Raw genomic sequence first — 14,761 nt, 5'->3', positions numbered from 1 at the left:
TCAAACAGGGTAAAATTGAATACATTGTAACAGGAAAAACTGGAACAGATGTTTATGAGAGACTCTGTGCATGATAATAGAATAATTACATGAAAATAAATAATAGTCTATATACATGATAATTTACATGAAAATAATAGTCTATATACATGATAATAGCATATTTACAAGGGTGTGGAATGGAAAGTGGGAGATACCGGGGGGGGGGGGGAGGGAGTTATATTGTAGTTACAAACAAATGGACTCTGTATAGATCAAACTTTGGAGAAGAATCTCACAACCGAATATATACATGTAAGCAAATGAAGGTTTACCTTCTGAGCATCTTTGCTTACACGCAACCATATGGACACTCCAAGAATAATACAGCCGCACACCTAGAAAGCAAGAATAATAAAGCTGAATTACTTTCCTATGCAGCTAATTACAGCATAGACTCTCTCCGCATCTGGTTACAAAAAATTCATGACATCAGGAAATCAGCCTACAATCTTCCCATTTAAGTGTGGATACTGTGATTCTATTTTCTACATTTTAATGTCATTTTACAACTAAACAGAATGGTAGAGAGTATCAGATTTTCTTTTAAAGAAAGAACATGCGTTGTTCATATATCGCCTATCTACCTTGGGTATAAATTCTGTTTTCACCTATCACTGGCACTGCTGCATAAATTCCCAAAGGAGGAGTAAGTAAGGCTCAAAAGCCAATGCACAACAACATCTGCATAGAAAATGATCTTTGTTCCCTCAACACAATTTCTCACAACCCTGAAGGCTAGGGATGTGCTTTTGTTTGAAAACTACATGTTTCATTTTGTGTCATTTTCATAACGAAATGAAAATGTGATTGCTTCGTCATTCCAATTTAGTGCACATTAAAATTGTTTTAAATGTGCACTAAATGGTTTGAAATTGGCAACTAAAGCAGAAAAATGCAACCCCCCAAAAACGAAAATCCCCAACAAGAAAGTGAAAACAAAAATAAAATTAAAGCAAATCTCTGCAGACCCCTACTAGACGCATCTTTTTTTCATGAGGATAAAGAACCCCAAACTCCCCCTGGATATAGAGAAGACAGCCACAGATGGTTTGCTGTTTTATATGTAGGGCTAGGTCTGTGAAGGGTCTGATTAGGTATTTGAAGTCGTACTGTGACCAGAAGGATGGCTATGACAACTAAATAGAGGAGTTTATGAAGCACTCAGTCTAGTTGGTTATGTAACTGATAGCATATCAGGAGCTTTATAGTTTTATGATGCTCTGACTATTCAGGAAAAAGATGAGGATACAGATGCAGCCAGCTCTGCCTCAGATCGGTGGACTAGTTAATATGATGCGAGAACCATTAAGTGGGGAAATGAAATGTGAATGAAATTTATTATGAACAATTTGTAAGAGCTTCAGGAATTCCAGCAAGCGTTAGATAAGCAGGAAAGAGGAGCCGATGTAGCCTAGCTGCAAACATTTTTGCAAGACAGGATCTTGTGTTGGGTCAGTGGTAACTTTCTAAATGAAAAAGGTACTAATTTGAGTCCAGCAGCAGCAGCCTCCATCTTCTACTGTTTCCAATGGGAGAAAAGGAAGCAGGTTCAGACAGGTACTCGGTTGGTGAACTGGCAGAAAATCACCACTGAGCAAGATATAATGTCAGCACAATACTGAAATTGGATCATCAGCAGGAAAGATTTTAGAGCAGTGTATATTGGAAATATAAAAACGCCAATATACTATATCCAGTAAACAAAGATGGAAATTCTGGCTTAGAGCAGATCTCATTATAAATTCACCATTGGAGTACTTGTTACGTATAATCAGATCTGCTCTAAGTCAGAGTAGATCTGATTACACTTGGTTATGTTGGATTCATTCAAGAAAAGTAAAGTGAAACCAGCTAGAGTTCACAGTTCAAATCTATTTTTTTTTTAAATTTGTAAAGTTTTATTAGAGATCGTTCCAGTTTAACAAAAATAATGTAAAATAAACAATAAGTTACCGACATTGATATATGAGATAAATCATTGTGATACAGAAATATGTTTGAGATTGTCTTCACAATTGTAGTGTTTTTCTGTATATACAAATGTAGTCGGTCATAATCGATATGGTCTACTGCTACAATAAACTTCGATAACTTCACTTTATCTGTGTGTGGCTCTGTTAAGAACATGCCATACTGGGTCAGACCAAGGGTTCATCAAGCCCAGCATCCTGTTTTCAACAGTGGCCAATCCAGGCCATAAGAACCTGGCAAGTACCCAAAAACTAAGTCTATTCCATGTTACCATTGCTAGTAATAGCAGTGGCTATTTTCTAAGTCAACTCAATTAACAGCAGGTAATGGACTTCTCCTCCAAGAACTTATCCAATCCTTTTTTAAACACAGCTATACTAACTGCACTAACCACATCCTCTGGCAACAAATTCCAGAGTTTAATTGTGCGTTGAGTGAAAAAGAACTTTCTCCGATTAGTTTTAAATGTGCCCCATGCTAACTTTATGGAGTGCCCCCTAGTCTTTCTATTATCCAAAAGAGTACATAACCGATTCACATCTACCTGTTCTAGACCTCTCATGATTTTAAACACCTCCATCATATCCCCCCTCAGCCGCCTCTTCTCCAAGCTAAAAAGTCCTAACCTCTTTAGGCTTTCCTCATAGGGGAGCTGTTCCATTCCCCTTATCATTATGGTAGCCCTTCTCTGTACCTTCTCCATCTCAATTATATCTTTTTTGAGATTTGGCGACCAGAATTGTACACAGTATTCAAGGTGCGGTCTTACCATGGAGCGATACAGAGGCATTATGTCATTTTCCGTTTTATTCACCATACCCTTTCTAATAATTTCCAACATTCTGTTTGCTTTTTTGACTGCCGCAGCACACTGAACCGACGATTTCAATGTGTTATCCACTATGACGCCTAGATCTCTTTCTTGGGTTGTAGCACCTAATATGGAACCTAACATTGTGTAACTATAGCATGGGTTATTTTTCCCTATATGCATCACCTTGCACTTATCCACATTAAATTTCATCTGCCATTTTGATGCCCAATTTTCCAGTCTCACAAGGTCTTCCTGCAATTTATCACAATCTGCTTGTGATTTAACCACTCTGAACAATTTTGTATCACCTGCAAATTTGATTATCTCACTCGTCGTATTTCTTTCCAGATCATTTATAAATATATTGAAAAGTAAGGGTCCCAATACAGATCCCTGAGGCACTCCACTGCCCACTCCCTTCCACTGAGAAAACTGTCCATTTAATCCTACTCTCTGTTTCCTGTCTTTTAGCCAGTTTGCAATCCACGAAAGGACATCACCACCTATTCCATGACTTTTTACTTTTCCTAGAAGCCTCTCATGAGGAACTTTGTCAAACGCCTTCTGAAAATCCACATGTTTATTAACTCCTTAAAAAATGTGAAGCAGATTTGTGAGGCAAGACTTGCCTTGGGTAAAGCCATGCTGACTTTGTTCCATTAAACCACGTCTTTCTATATGTTCTGTGATTTTTATGTTTAGAACACTTTCCACTATTTTTCCTGGCACAGAAGTCAGGCTAACCGGTCTGTAGTTTCCCGGATTGCCCCTGGAGCCCTTTTTAAATATTGGGGTTACATTAGCTATCCTCCAGTCTTCAGGTACAATGGATGATTTTAATGATAGGTTACAAATTTTTACTAACAGGTCTGAAATTTCATTTTTTAGTTCCTTCAGAACTCTGGGTGTATACCATCCGGTCCAGGTGATTTACTACTCTTCAGTTTGTCAATCAGGTCTACCACATCTTCTAGGGTCACCGTGATTTGGTTCAGTCCATCTGAATCATTACCCATGAAAACCTTCTCCAATACTGGTACCTCCCCAACATCCTCTTCAGTACCTTATTTTCCGGCGTATAAGACAAGTTTTTAACCCCTGAAAATCTTCTCAAAAGTCGAGGGTCGTCTTATATGCCGGGTGTCGTCTTATAGGGCGTATATTTGCCGGCAAATAGGACGCACTTTTTTCCCCTGAAAATAGGTGAAAAATAAGGAGTGCGTCCTATGCGCCGGTAATCCAAATTTACAGCGTCTGGTGGATTCCCCGCGCCCTCGCTCCCTGATTGGCCGATGCGCTCTTGCTCCCCGAGTCACTCACCCTCACCTCTGGATGTCGTAGAAATTGATTCTCCGTGCCCTCGCTCCTTGACTCACTCTCCCCGGATGCTGTAAAATGTTCATTCTCCGCTCCCCGCTTGGCTGGTGCTGGGCAAAAGGGGCTTGCTTCGGCAAGCCCCTTTTGCCCAGCACCGACCAATCGGGCAGCGTGCCTTCGCTCGAGTCACTCCCTCCCCACCACCGGATGCTGTAAAAATGTTCATTATTTTCTACAAAAAAAAAGTTCATTCTCCGTTCCCTCGCTCCCCGATTGGCCGGTTCTGGGCAAAAGGGGCTTGCTTCGGCAAGCCCTTTTTGCCCAGCACCGACCAATCGGGCAGCGCGCCTTCGCTCCTTGAGTCACTCCCTCCCCTCACCAGATGCTGTAAAAAAGTTCATTCTCCGTTCCCTCGCTCCCCAATTGGCCGGTTCTGGGCAAAAGGGGCTTGCTTCGGCAAGCCCCTTTTGCCCAGCACCGACCAATCGGGCAGCGCGCCTTCACTCCTCAAGTCCCTCCCCCCCACCTGATGCTGCAAAAAAGTTTCTCCGCTCCCTCGCTCCCCGATTGGCCGGGGAGCAAGGGAGCAGAGAATGAACCACCGGCCAATTGGGCCGGTGGATTGGCCAATCCACCAGCCAATCGGGCAGCGCGCCCTCACTCCTCGAGTCACTCCCTCCTGCTGTAAATGTTGATTTCATAAAAAAATATAGAAAATATAGACAATTGGAAGAGGGGTCTTATACGGTGAGTATATCCCAAACTCTATATTTTAACTGCAAAAGTTGGGGGTTGTCTTATTCGCCCAGTCGTCTTATACGCTGTAAAATATGGTAAACACTGAAGAAAATAAATCATTTAATCTTTCCGCGATGGCCTTATCTTCTCTAAGTGCCCCTTTAACTCCTCGATCATCTAACGGTCCAACTGACTCCCTCACAGGCTTTCTTTCAGATATATTTTTAAAAGTTTTTACTGTGAGTTTTTGCCCGCTACGGCCAACTTCTTTTCAAATTCTCTCTTAGCCTGTCTTATCAATGTCTTACATTTAACTTGCCAAAGTTTATGCATTATCCTATTTTCTTCTGTTGGATCCTTCTTCCAATTTTTTAATGAAGATCTTTTGGCTAAAATAGCTTCTTTCACCTCCCCTTTTAACCATGCTGGTAATCGTTTTGCCTTCTTTCCACCTTTCTTAATGTGTGGAATACATCTGGACTGTGCTTCTAGGATGGTATTTTTTTAAGAATGACCACGCCTCTTGCATACTTTTTACTTTTGTAGCTGCTCCTTTCAGTTTTTTTCTAACAATTTTTCTCACTTTATCAAAGTTTCCCTTTTGAAAGTTTAGCTCGAGACCTGCTGGAGGCGCCACCACGACCTGCAAGAGGCGCCTGCATCCAGACCATCGTCACTCTTCAGGGAGTCTCCTAAGTCCCAGCGGCCGTGTCCCTACGGGCTCCTCCTGGGGGGATCACATGCTTCCAGGGTGAAGCCTTCATTAGTACATCTTCAACAGGCCTTGCCATCCGACGGTAGAGACCGAAGAGGGTTGACTTACTTTTTGGTAGCACTGACTCTACCTCGGAACAGGGGTCCACGTTCAGATTCATAACAGGAGTGGGCAGTGGAGTGCCTCAGGGATCTGTATTGGGACCCGTACTTTTCATTATATTTATAAATGATCTGGAAAGCTATATTTATATTTATGAATGATCTGAAATGCTAAGAGAAATTAGGGAAGCTCTTGCTATTAGCTTGTTGCAGATGCGGTAATAATGGGAGACTTAATTACCCCAATATTGACTGGGTAAATGTATCATTGGGACACCCTAGAGAGATAAAGTTCCTAGCTGGAATAAATGATAGCTTTATGGAGCAATTGGTTCAGGAACCAACAAGAGAGGGAGCAATTTTAGATCTAATTCTCAGTGGAGCACAGGATTTGGTGAGAGAGGTAACGGTGGTGGGGCCGCTTGGCAATAGTGATTATAATATGATCAAATTTGAATTAATGACTGGAAGGGGGACAGTAAGCAAATCCACAGCTCTCATGCTAAACTTTCAAAAGGGAAACTTTGATAAAAGAGATTACCAGCAGTAAATACCATCCCCCTGGATCTGTTATACTGGTCTCCATTTCAAAATTTAATATCTTTTCTAATCAATATCCCAACCCCTGTATATTTGGCTTCCCTAGTACAGGTTGCCCAGTACTGCGATGGGTATAAATCTGTTTTCATCATATGTTCTTACCTACGTTTAAGGTGTGTTTCTTGTACCAATGCAATGGACATCAATTACGTTTTTAGGTCTGAAAAAAATAGATGGCATTTGCGGTATGAATTAAATCCCTTAACATTAAGGGATGATATCTTAATGGAAGCCATTCATATGATGTTAGGGTACAAAAAGCTTATATCCATCTTGTCACATCGGGGTAATGTTGCCCTCTGCTCTATGCATTATTCCCATATTTAAACTTATAGAAGAAAGTGATCCGTCTTGCAATGTGCCCCTTGTTAAAGCCCTTTGTATAAATCCCATGAACTCTACATCCCTTATATCATCATTATGAACCATGCCGGTTCCCCTTCCCCTAGCAGAGTAGCCCGCAAATTGTAGTTCTTCTGCCATACCTGTGGAGGATTCAGTCATCCAAGCCCCATAGAGCGCCCCCCCCCCCCAAACTCTCAGCTGTGCTTCTACTAAAATAGATAGCGTCTAAATAACAAATAAAGTTTTAGAATACTAATCTCCTTTTATAGCAAAATAATATACTGTTTCCTGATCAGGCAACTCTACTTATTTTTCTTTTTTGTCCATATCGTGAAAGTAGTAAGATTACGTTACAGTTCCAAATACTACTCAAGTTTCTTCCCGACTAGAGGTGGAGGTCTCCGGGTTTTGTCTAAGTCGACGGCCTCCCTTGTTCACTCGTTGCCAGCGGGGTGCTTCTTCCCCTTCTTGTAGGTGCCTTCGGTGCAAACTGGGTTTTCTCGAAACCTGCATAACCGGCTTCTCGCATTACCACCGCCGCTTCTGCAATATTTTTAACTCTGAGATTCCCCTTTTAATGAAAATCCCAGTTCAAATGGAAACAACCAGCGGTACCTAATATTGTCCTTGCAAAATGTTTCTGTGATGCGTCGCAGTTCCTGTCGCTTTGGAATTGTGGCGGGTGACAGATCTGAATATATCATTATGTCCATGCCTTAGCAGTTTCATATCGCTTGGTTTTTTGCTATGGCTGCTATTTTATCCTTAATGGTATAGTCATGGTAGCATGTGACTACGTCCCTTGGTCTGTTTTCCAATCGAGGCCAAAGTGTGAAGTGTGTGCGGTCGATTTTCACTTCTGGGCTGTGTGAGGGCGTAGGCAGATTCAGCGTTTCCAATAAAGTTTTACTGATTTGCACTACCACCTCTGTGCAATTCTGGAAGTCCGGCGTTTCTGGGATGCCCCTAAACCTCAAGTTGAGGCGGCGAGAGCGGTTTTCAAGGTCTTCCACTTTGTCGAATAGAGTCTCAAATTCTTTTTGCAATGTTGTATGGGCTTCCCGCGCCATTTTGAGTTCTTCTATTAGTGCGTCCGCTTTTGTTTCAATGTCAAACATATGCCGACCATTCTCAGCCAATTCCTCTTTCATTTCTTCGATTGAGTCCATGATTTCTTGTTTATTGTTATGTAAATCCTGTCGCAGTTCAGCAAACCATTTTTGCATCTCAGCTCTGGTCGGGGGCTCATCTTCCGCAAGTAGTTGGTCACCGGCATTCTCTGCTTGAATCGAGCCTTCTTCCAGAAACGCCATATTAGGTAGGCCGTCTCCTCTGATCGGCTCCTGCTTTTGATAAGAATATTTACAAAAATCTACTGATTTTCGTCTCACCGACATCAGGGTTTATCGATTCAGCTATCCTGCTCCCCTGTAGCTTTTTTTTTTTTTTTTGAGTGTAGATGCCTGAGATTCGTGGAGATTAGGGTTGTTAGTAGTGGGAGCTCTGTTTTAGCTAGCCATCTGCTTCGGTGACGTCACTTCCTCTGAGTTCAAATCTAGTTTAAGAAAAATGTAATCTTGTTATGAAAAAAACATTTTTTGCATGCATAATGTGAAATTACTTCTTACCTGATAATTTCCTTTCCTCTAAGGAAGGCAGGCCAGTCCACATCTATTGGTTATGAACTCTTCCCAGCAGATAGAGAAAACTGATGTCATAGACATATTGCCCTGCCAGCATCTATAGAAAAGCCAAATTGTGGACATACTGATTGTACTTGAATCAATCAATCAGCCAACTTGGAAGTACTGAACCTACTAAAGAATATAAAATCTTAAGTGGAGAACCAGCTCCCAACAGTCCTTCAAACGACTCATCCCCAAATAAGGGACAAATAGAAACCAAAATCAAGAAGGCAGCACAGGGCGGAACTGTTTATTGGCTTGCCCTCCTTAGAGGAAAGGAAGTCACCAGTTAAGAAATTATTTCACTTTCCTCAGCACCCAGGTAGGCCAATCCACACCGGTGGGATGTACCAAAGCTACTTCTGAAAAGGGTGGGAGGCTGCCTTCGCTCCCATCATCACTGCCTGCATGAAGACCACATCCTCTTGAGCCTTAACATCCAAGCAGTAATACTTGGAGAAAGTATGTAAGGAGGACCACGATGCTGCCTGGCAAACCTTGACCGGAGACAACAACCGAATCTCTGCCCATGAGACCACTTGTGCTTTAGTGGAATGTATCCTGCCTTGCCTAGGCAATAGAACACCTGCATCCACATAGGCAGCCATGATCACCTGATGTGAGCACCAAACAGTCCGGTGTCTCCAAGGGCACTCCTTTCTTGAGGTGGTCTGCTTGCAACTACTACTGCAACTGCTTGCTCAATTCCATCTGCAAGGGGAGCCTGTGTACTCATGATTGTGGATTCCACTGTGAGAGCACAGCATGCTGAAGTGGCCACATATACACCCTTGCTGAGGGTACTACCTCCAATGTTGCCGCCATTGACCCCCAAGACCTACAGATCAGTCCACACCCGTTGGATGAATGGGCATCCTTGAGGACTGAATTTGATTCACCAACTTCCAGATGCATTTCTCTTGCAGGAATATTCTGCCGCACTTTGATCGATTCGCACTCAGAGGAATGCCAGGGTCTGTATTAGCTATAGACTGCTCTTGGTTAAGTTCACCATCCAGCCTAGCTCCTGAAAGAGGCAGATCACTTTGCAAGTCACCAACTGACTCTTCTGCACTCTTGGCTCGAATCAACCAGTCATCCAGATATGAATACCCTTTTTATACAGAGACGCTACTATCATCACCTCCTTTTTCTTATTGATTATTCCTCTATGTAGCCAGAAGAATGTTGGGCTGCATAGAGAGAGAAATAACCAGTAAGGAAAAGGTGGTGATAATGCTCTTGTTCAGGACTTTGGTGAGGCCTCGGAGTACTGTGTTCAGTTATGAAGTCTGTAACTCTAAAAGGGATAGAGATTGGACAGAGATGGTCCAGAGAAGGGCAATCAAAATGTGAGGTCTGTATTGGAAGACCTAGGAGAGGCAGGAAGAGAAGAGGTGCAGGGGTGATATGATACAGAACTTCAGATAGTTGAAAGATTTTTATGATACATGGACTTCGAACCTTTTCTGTTGGAAAGAAAACAATAGAACTAGGAGTCATGAAATGAAACTCCGGGGGGTGGGGGGCGACTCAAAACCATCAGGAAATATTTCTTCATGGAGAGGGTGGTGCATGCCTGAAATGCCCTTCTGGAGGAGGTGGTGAAGATGAAAACAGTCCAAAAATTCAAAGGAGCATGGGATAAATATCGTGGAGCTCTAAAGGCTAGAGGATGAAAATGAGAAAAGTGAACAGGAGGGGTAACTTGCTGGTGCAATGGTTACTATCCGTAACAGAAGGCATGGATATCACTACCCTTAATATGCCTTGATGATTCTAATGCAACTGCAACATTGCTCCCCACTTCAATGGCAGCAGAAAATGGCTCCCACTACTTGAGCAAAAGCAAGTCAAGCAACACTGTCTGAATTTTCAAGAAAGCTAATCACCCAGTAAAAAAACATGTGGCTAGCTGCAACTTTTGAGAGTACCATAAGGCTTGGGGATAACTGCACAGAGCAGCATTTACTACCTTAAGAAGCTTATTGGGCAGACTGGATGGACCATTTGGTCATTTTCTGCCGTCCTTCCTACGTACTACCACCATGACCTTGGAAAAGCTTCTGGGTGCCATAGCCAGACTAAATGATAGGGCTTGAAACTAATAATGTTGCCCTAGAACAGCAAAATGAAGGAACCGCCAATGCTCCCGTCAAATGGGGATATGTAGATAGGTCAGTCAGATGGAGATGTGAGGCATTCCCCTTTCTGTACTACCATAATTACAGAGCATAAGGTTTCCATCCTGAAGTGAGTCACGCGCAAATGCCGGATGACTCCCTTCAAGATCCAGCATCGGTCGGAAGAAACACTCTTCCTTTTTGGGAATAACAAAATAAATAGAATATTGCCCCATATTTTCCTGCGATCTGGGAACTAGAATTATGGCCTTGAAGTCTATTCAGCTTTCTCAACATAGCTTCCATGGTCACTCTTTTCGCTAACAAGTTGCACGGAGAGTCCATAAAGGCATCCGGAGGAATTTGGAGAAATTCTAAAGCATAGCTGTTTCTTATTGCATCCAGGACCCACTGGTCCGTCGTGATTTGGGACCCCTGAGATAAAAGCAAGACAGACATCCACCTATCTCCCGCCTCTTCATTGCAAAGATAAAGACGCTCCAGTCCCAAAGCCCAAGTCCTTATTTGGCTGCTTAGGCTAAAAGGACAGATCTTCTGAAGGGATGTGACTTCTGATTCACTGCCCCTCTGTAAGGGTGAAGAAACGGGAGTTCTTGGAGTAGCCTCTCACCCCAAAACAACACGATGCCACTTTCTTGTCCTCCAGCAATCGCAGAATTTTGGAGTCACCCCATCTATTCACCATCTTCTCCAACTCATTCTCAAATAAGAGAACCCTTGAAGGGTAACCCCATTAAATTTGACTTAGAAATCATATCCACCGACCAGTTCTGCAGCCACAGCAGGTATCTTGCTGCTATCACGGAAGCTAAATTTCTAGCGGCCATATTCACCAAGTCACAAACCGCATCAGCTAAAAATCTGGCTCCTGGTTCCATTGCCAGTCCGCTATTGGCTCTCACTACTTGAGCCTTCTGAGAGAGATGCAGACCTGCTCGGGCCACCAAACAGCAGCAAGTGAGGTGATCAAATTTGCCAGGTGACACAATTAATTATTCAAAGTTGCTAAATCACAAGAGGATTGTGAGAAATTGCAAGACATTGCAAAACTGGGAAACTGGATATGCAAAGGGCAATTGAAGTTTAATGTGGAGAAGTACAAAGTGATGCACTTAGGGAAGAGTAACCCAAATTACGGCTATACAATGCAAAATTTCCACATTAGGAGTCACCACTCAGGAAAAGGGATTTAGCTGTCATCGTTGAAAATACCTTGAAATCTTCTGCTCAGTGTGCAGCAGCAGCCAAGAAAGCAAATATAATGCTAGGGATTATTAGGAAAGGAATGGAGAATAAAACAGAATATCATAATGTTTCTGTTTCTCACCGTGGTGCGAGAGAATGCGCATCCTTTCACCCACAGGGTGGGTGAGAAATGTTCAAAAACCCTCTTATCCACATAAAAGTCACTTGCACACAGCTTTAGAAAATTGCCCTCATGGATTGCAGGCCTATATTAAGAATTTTCAGATTTAGGATCCCCAAACTTAGGGAATTTTCAGCCAAAGACTTAGGATCCTAATTTTGAGTAAAAATTCCCTAAATTCAGATGCTCAGAACTTAAAGATCCTAAATGATGCACTGAGCAATTTCTTTGGGGGGAAAAAGCCCCAAGTAGTTAGAATGTGAAATCCAGGTATAGTAAGAGAGGTGAATATGTTTTTCCATCAAGAATGGAGTCTGATGATTTCCTATTAATTCAATCTTTTAGACTTTTTATATCATACATCCTCTTACCTGCTGGGTGACCCAAGAAAGTTTGGGGTTGGCCTTGGTTTGGTCACAATATTACTTCTACTTTATATTTCTATAGCACTGCTTGATGTAGGCAGCAGTGTACAAACATTGCACAACAGACAGACCATGCCCGATAGAGGTTAAAATCTAATCAATCGAAATTAAATTTAAAAAAAAAGTATTGGGGCAGATTTTTAAAAAGTATGTGCGCGCGTACTTTTGTTCGCGCAACCGGCACAAACAAAAGTATGGCTACTCGCGTATCTTTTAAAATCCGGGGTCGGCGCACGCAAGGCTGCGCAAAATCGGCAGCCTGCGCGCTCAGCAACGCAGCCTGCCTCCGTTCCCTCCGAGGCCGCTCCAAAATCGAAGCGGCCTCGGAGAGAACTTTCTTTCCGGCGCCCCCCACCTTCCCTTTCCTTCCCCTAACTAACCCTCCCCCCGGCCCTAACTAATTCCCCCACCTTTATTTCAAAAGTACTTGCGTACGCCAGCACGCCATGTTCCGGTCCGGAGGCCGCGTCCATGCCTCCAGAACGCCCCTGGGCCGGAACCACGCCCGTGGTCCCGCCCCCGATGACACGCCGGCCGACATGCCCCCCGACACGCCCCCCCCAGGAAAGCCCCGGGACTTACGTGCGTCCCGGGGCTTGCTCGCGCCACCAAGCCTATGCAACATAGGCTCGGTGCGCGCAGGGGGTGGAAGGGGCAGCTTTGCGGGGGTTACGCGCGTACCCCTTTGAAAATCTGCCCCATTATTTTTTATTTAAAGTAAATTGATATCAAAAACAAAAACTTTCTCTAAATAGTAGGGTAATTCTTTCCTTGTAAGGCTCTCCAGAGTTGAGCCTATGGGATTATATCATATCGAATAGCTGGGCAGGCTGGTTGGGCCGGATGGCCTTTTTCTGCCATCATCTATTATATTAGTATGTAAAACCAGATTTCTTAAAATTCATGTCTAGTGTAAAATGCAAGTGACAGATCAGTAATTCAAGTTTGAAAAATGCACGTGTGTACTCAAGCTATGTATTTTATGCTCCCACTGGATAAGCCTTCAAGTGTGTGCACACTTTTTTATCTGCATAACCTCTTGATCTTCAAACACAAAACTCTGAGTGTAGAGTCTGAATGTCAGGTAGGTTTGCGCAGACACTACAGCATGTTGAAAATGTATCTTGAGAAGGATGGTTTTTATTCAGAGCCATTTACTATTGTGCTCTGTGACCATCCCGAGCTTATTTAAATTCTGTCACAATCTTGGATGTCATTACCTGTCAATAGGCTATTCCAGGCAGACCTGATGCAAGGTTATTCTCCCTACAATTACCGTAAATATTACGGCAGGGGGGAAGAAAAACAACCAATAAGGGCTGTATAACATAGTCTGGGTAAAACAAATAAGCATGGGTGTAGCTTGCTTATTGGCAGGGGAGAAGCTTGCTTATTGGCAGGGGAGAAGAAAAACAACCGATAAGGGCTGTATAACATAGTCTGGGTAAAACAAATAAGCATGGGTGTAGCTTGCTTATTGCGGCGGCTACTACCCCTAACTAATCAAGCTAGATATTTCACTTGGATGCAGCTCCATCACTGCTCTCTACATTAAAGGTGGGGGTGGAAGGGAAATAGAACCAAGAGCTAAGAGAAACAGATAAGTATGAGAGAAAAAATGTGTGAAGCTTGCTGGGCAGACTGGATGGGCCGTTTGGTCTTCTTCTGCCGTCATTTCTATGTTTCTATGTTTCTATTATGCATTTATAATTGAGTGTCTTTTATGTAAAATCTAAAGTTCAGTTTTCTGGAGGTAAAAAATATCACTGTATATTATTCTCTGGGGAATTCTGTGCAAAAACCTTTTTAAAAATTTAAAAAATTCTGCATACTTTATATTGGGTCAAAATAATATACATGACAGTCTAAATAATTAATTTAAAATGTAATACAGAAAAAAGTTATTACTTAAAAATGCAGAGTTTTAAATATTTTGAGCAGAATCTCCCTAGAATTTCACAACAAGAGTGCCTCTTCCACCCTCTCTCCCTACTCCCCTGGCCAGTTTCCTTTCACTTTGCCCTCTCAGGCCACAACTCCTCCAGCTGCCACTCTCTCTCTCCCCTCCCCCTCTAGGCTCAATCCCTTCCATTCAGGAGTTTGACTGCTCTCTCAATACTGCCCCTCATACAGGCTCCCTTTCTGTCTCATGCATATACCCTCACACAGGCTAACTAATGTCTCTCTCACACCCCTGCACACTGGCTCCCTCTCTGGCTCACCCTCCGTACACATAGGCTCCTCTCTCTCACACATATACATCCCTTCACACAGGCTTTCTTCTTACACATACACACACCCTCGGCACAGGCTCCCTCTCTCAAGCAAGCACCCTCACATACATACTCTCCCTTTTTCCACACACACACACACCAGCTCCCAATCTCTCACACATATGCACACTCCATCATAATCTCCTCACATAGGCTCCCTCTCACCCCCTAGGCTCACAGTCTTACACACACACACTCACAGAGGCCTGCTCCATCTTTGCTGTG

At 43.0% G+C, this 14,761-nt stretch overlaps 1 protein-coding gene across 1 annotated transcript in view; it reads right to left on the bottom strand.

Annotated features, from left to right (window-relative positions):
• Window positions 1-14,761, bottom strand: part of TSPAN8 (tetraspanin 8) — a 104,543-nt gene that overhangs the window by 69,248 nt on the left and 20,534 nt on the right. The window contains exon 2 of the mRNA XM_029597181.1: window positions 315-377. Coding sequence (XP_029453041.1) covers window positions 315-377 — 63 coding nt within the window. The remainder of the gene's footprint in view (window positions 1-314; window positions 378-14,761) is intronic.

Source organism: Rhinatrema bivittatum, chromosome 4 (assembly GCF_901001135.1).
Source record: "Rhinatrema bivittatum chromosome 4, aRhiBiv1.1, whole genome shotgun sequence".
Taxonomy (NCBI): domain Eukaryota; kingdom Metazoa; phylum Chordata; class Amphibia; order Gymnophiona; family Rhinatrematidae; genus Rhinatrema; species Rhinatrema bivittatum.
This window is presented reverse-complemented; position numbering and strand designations above follow the sequence as displayed.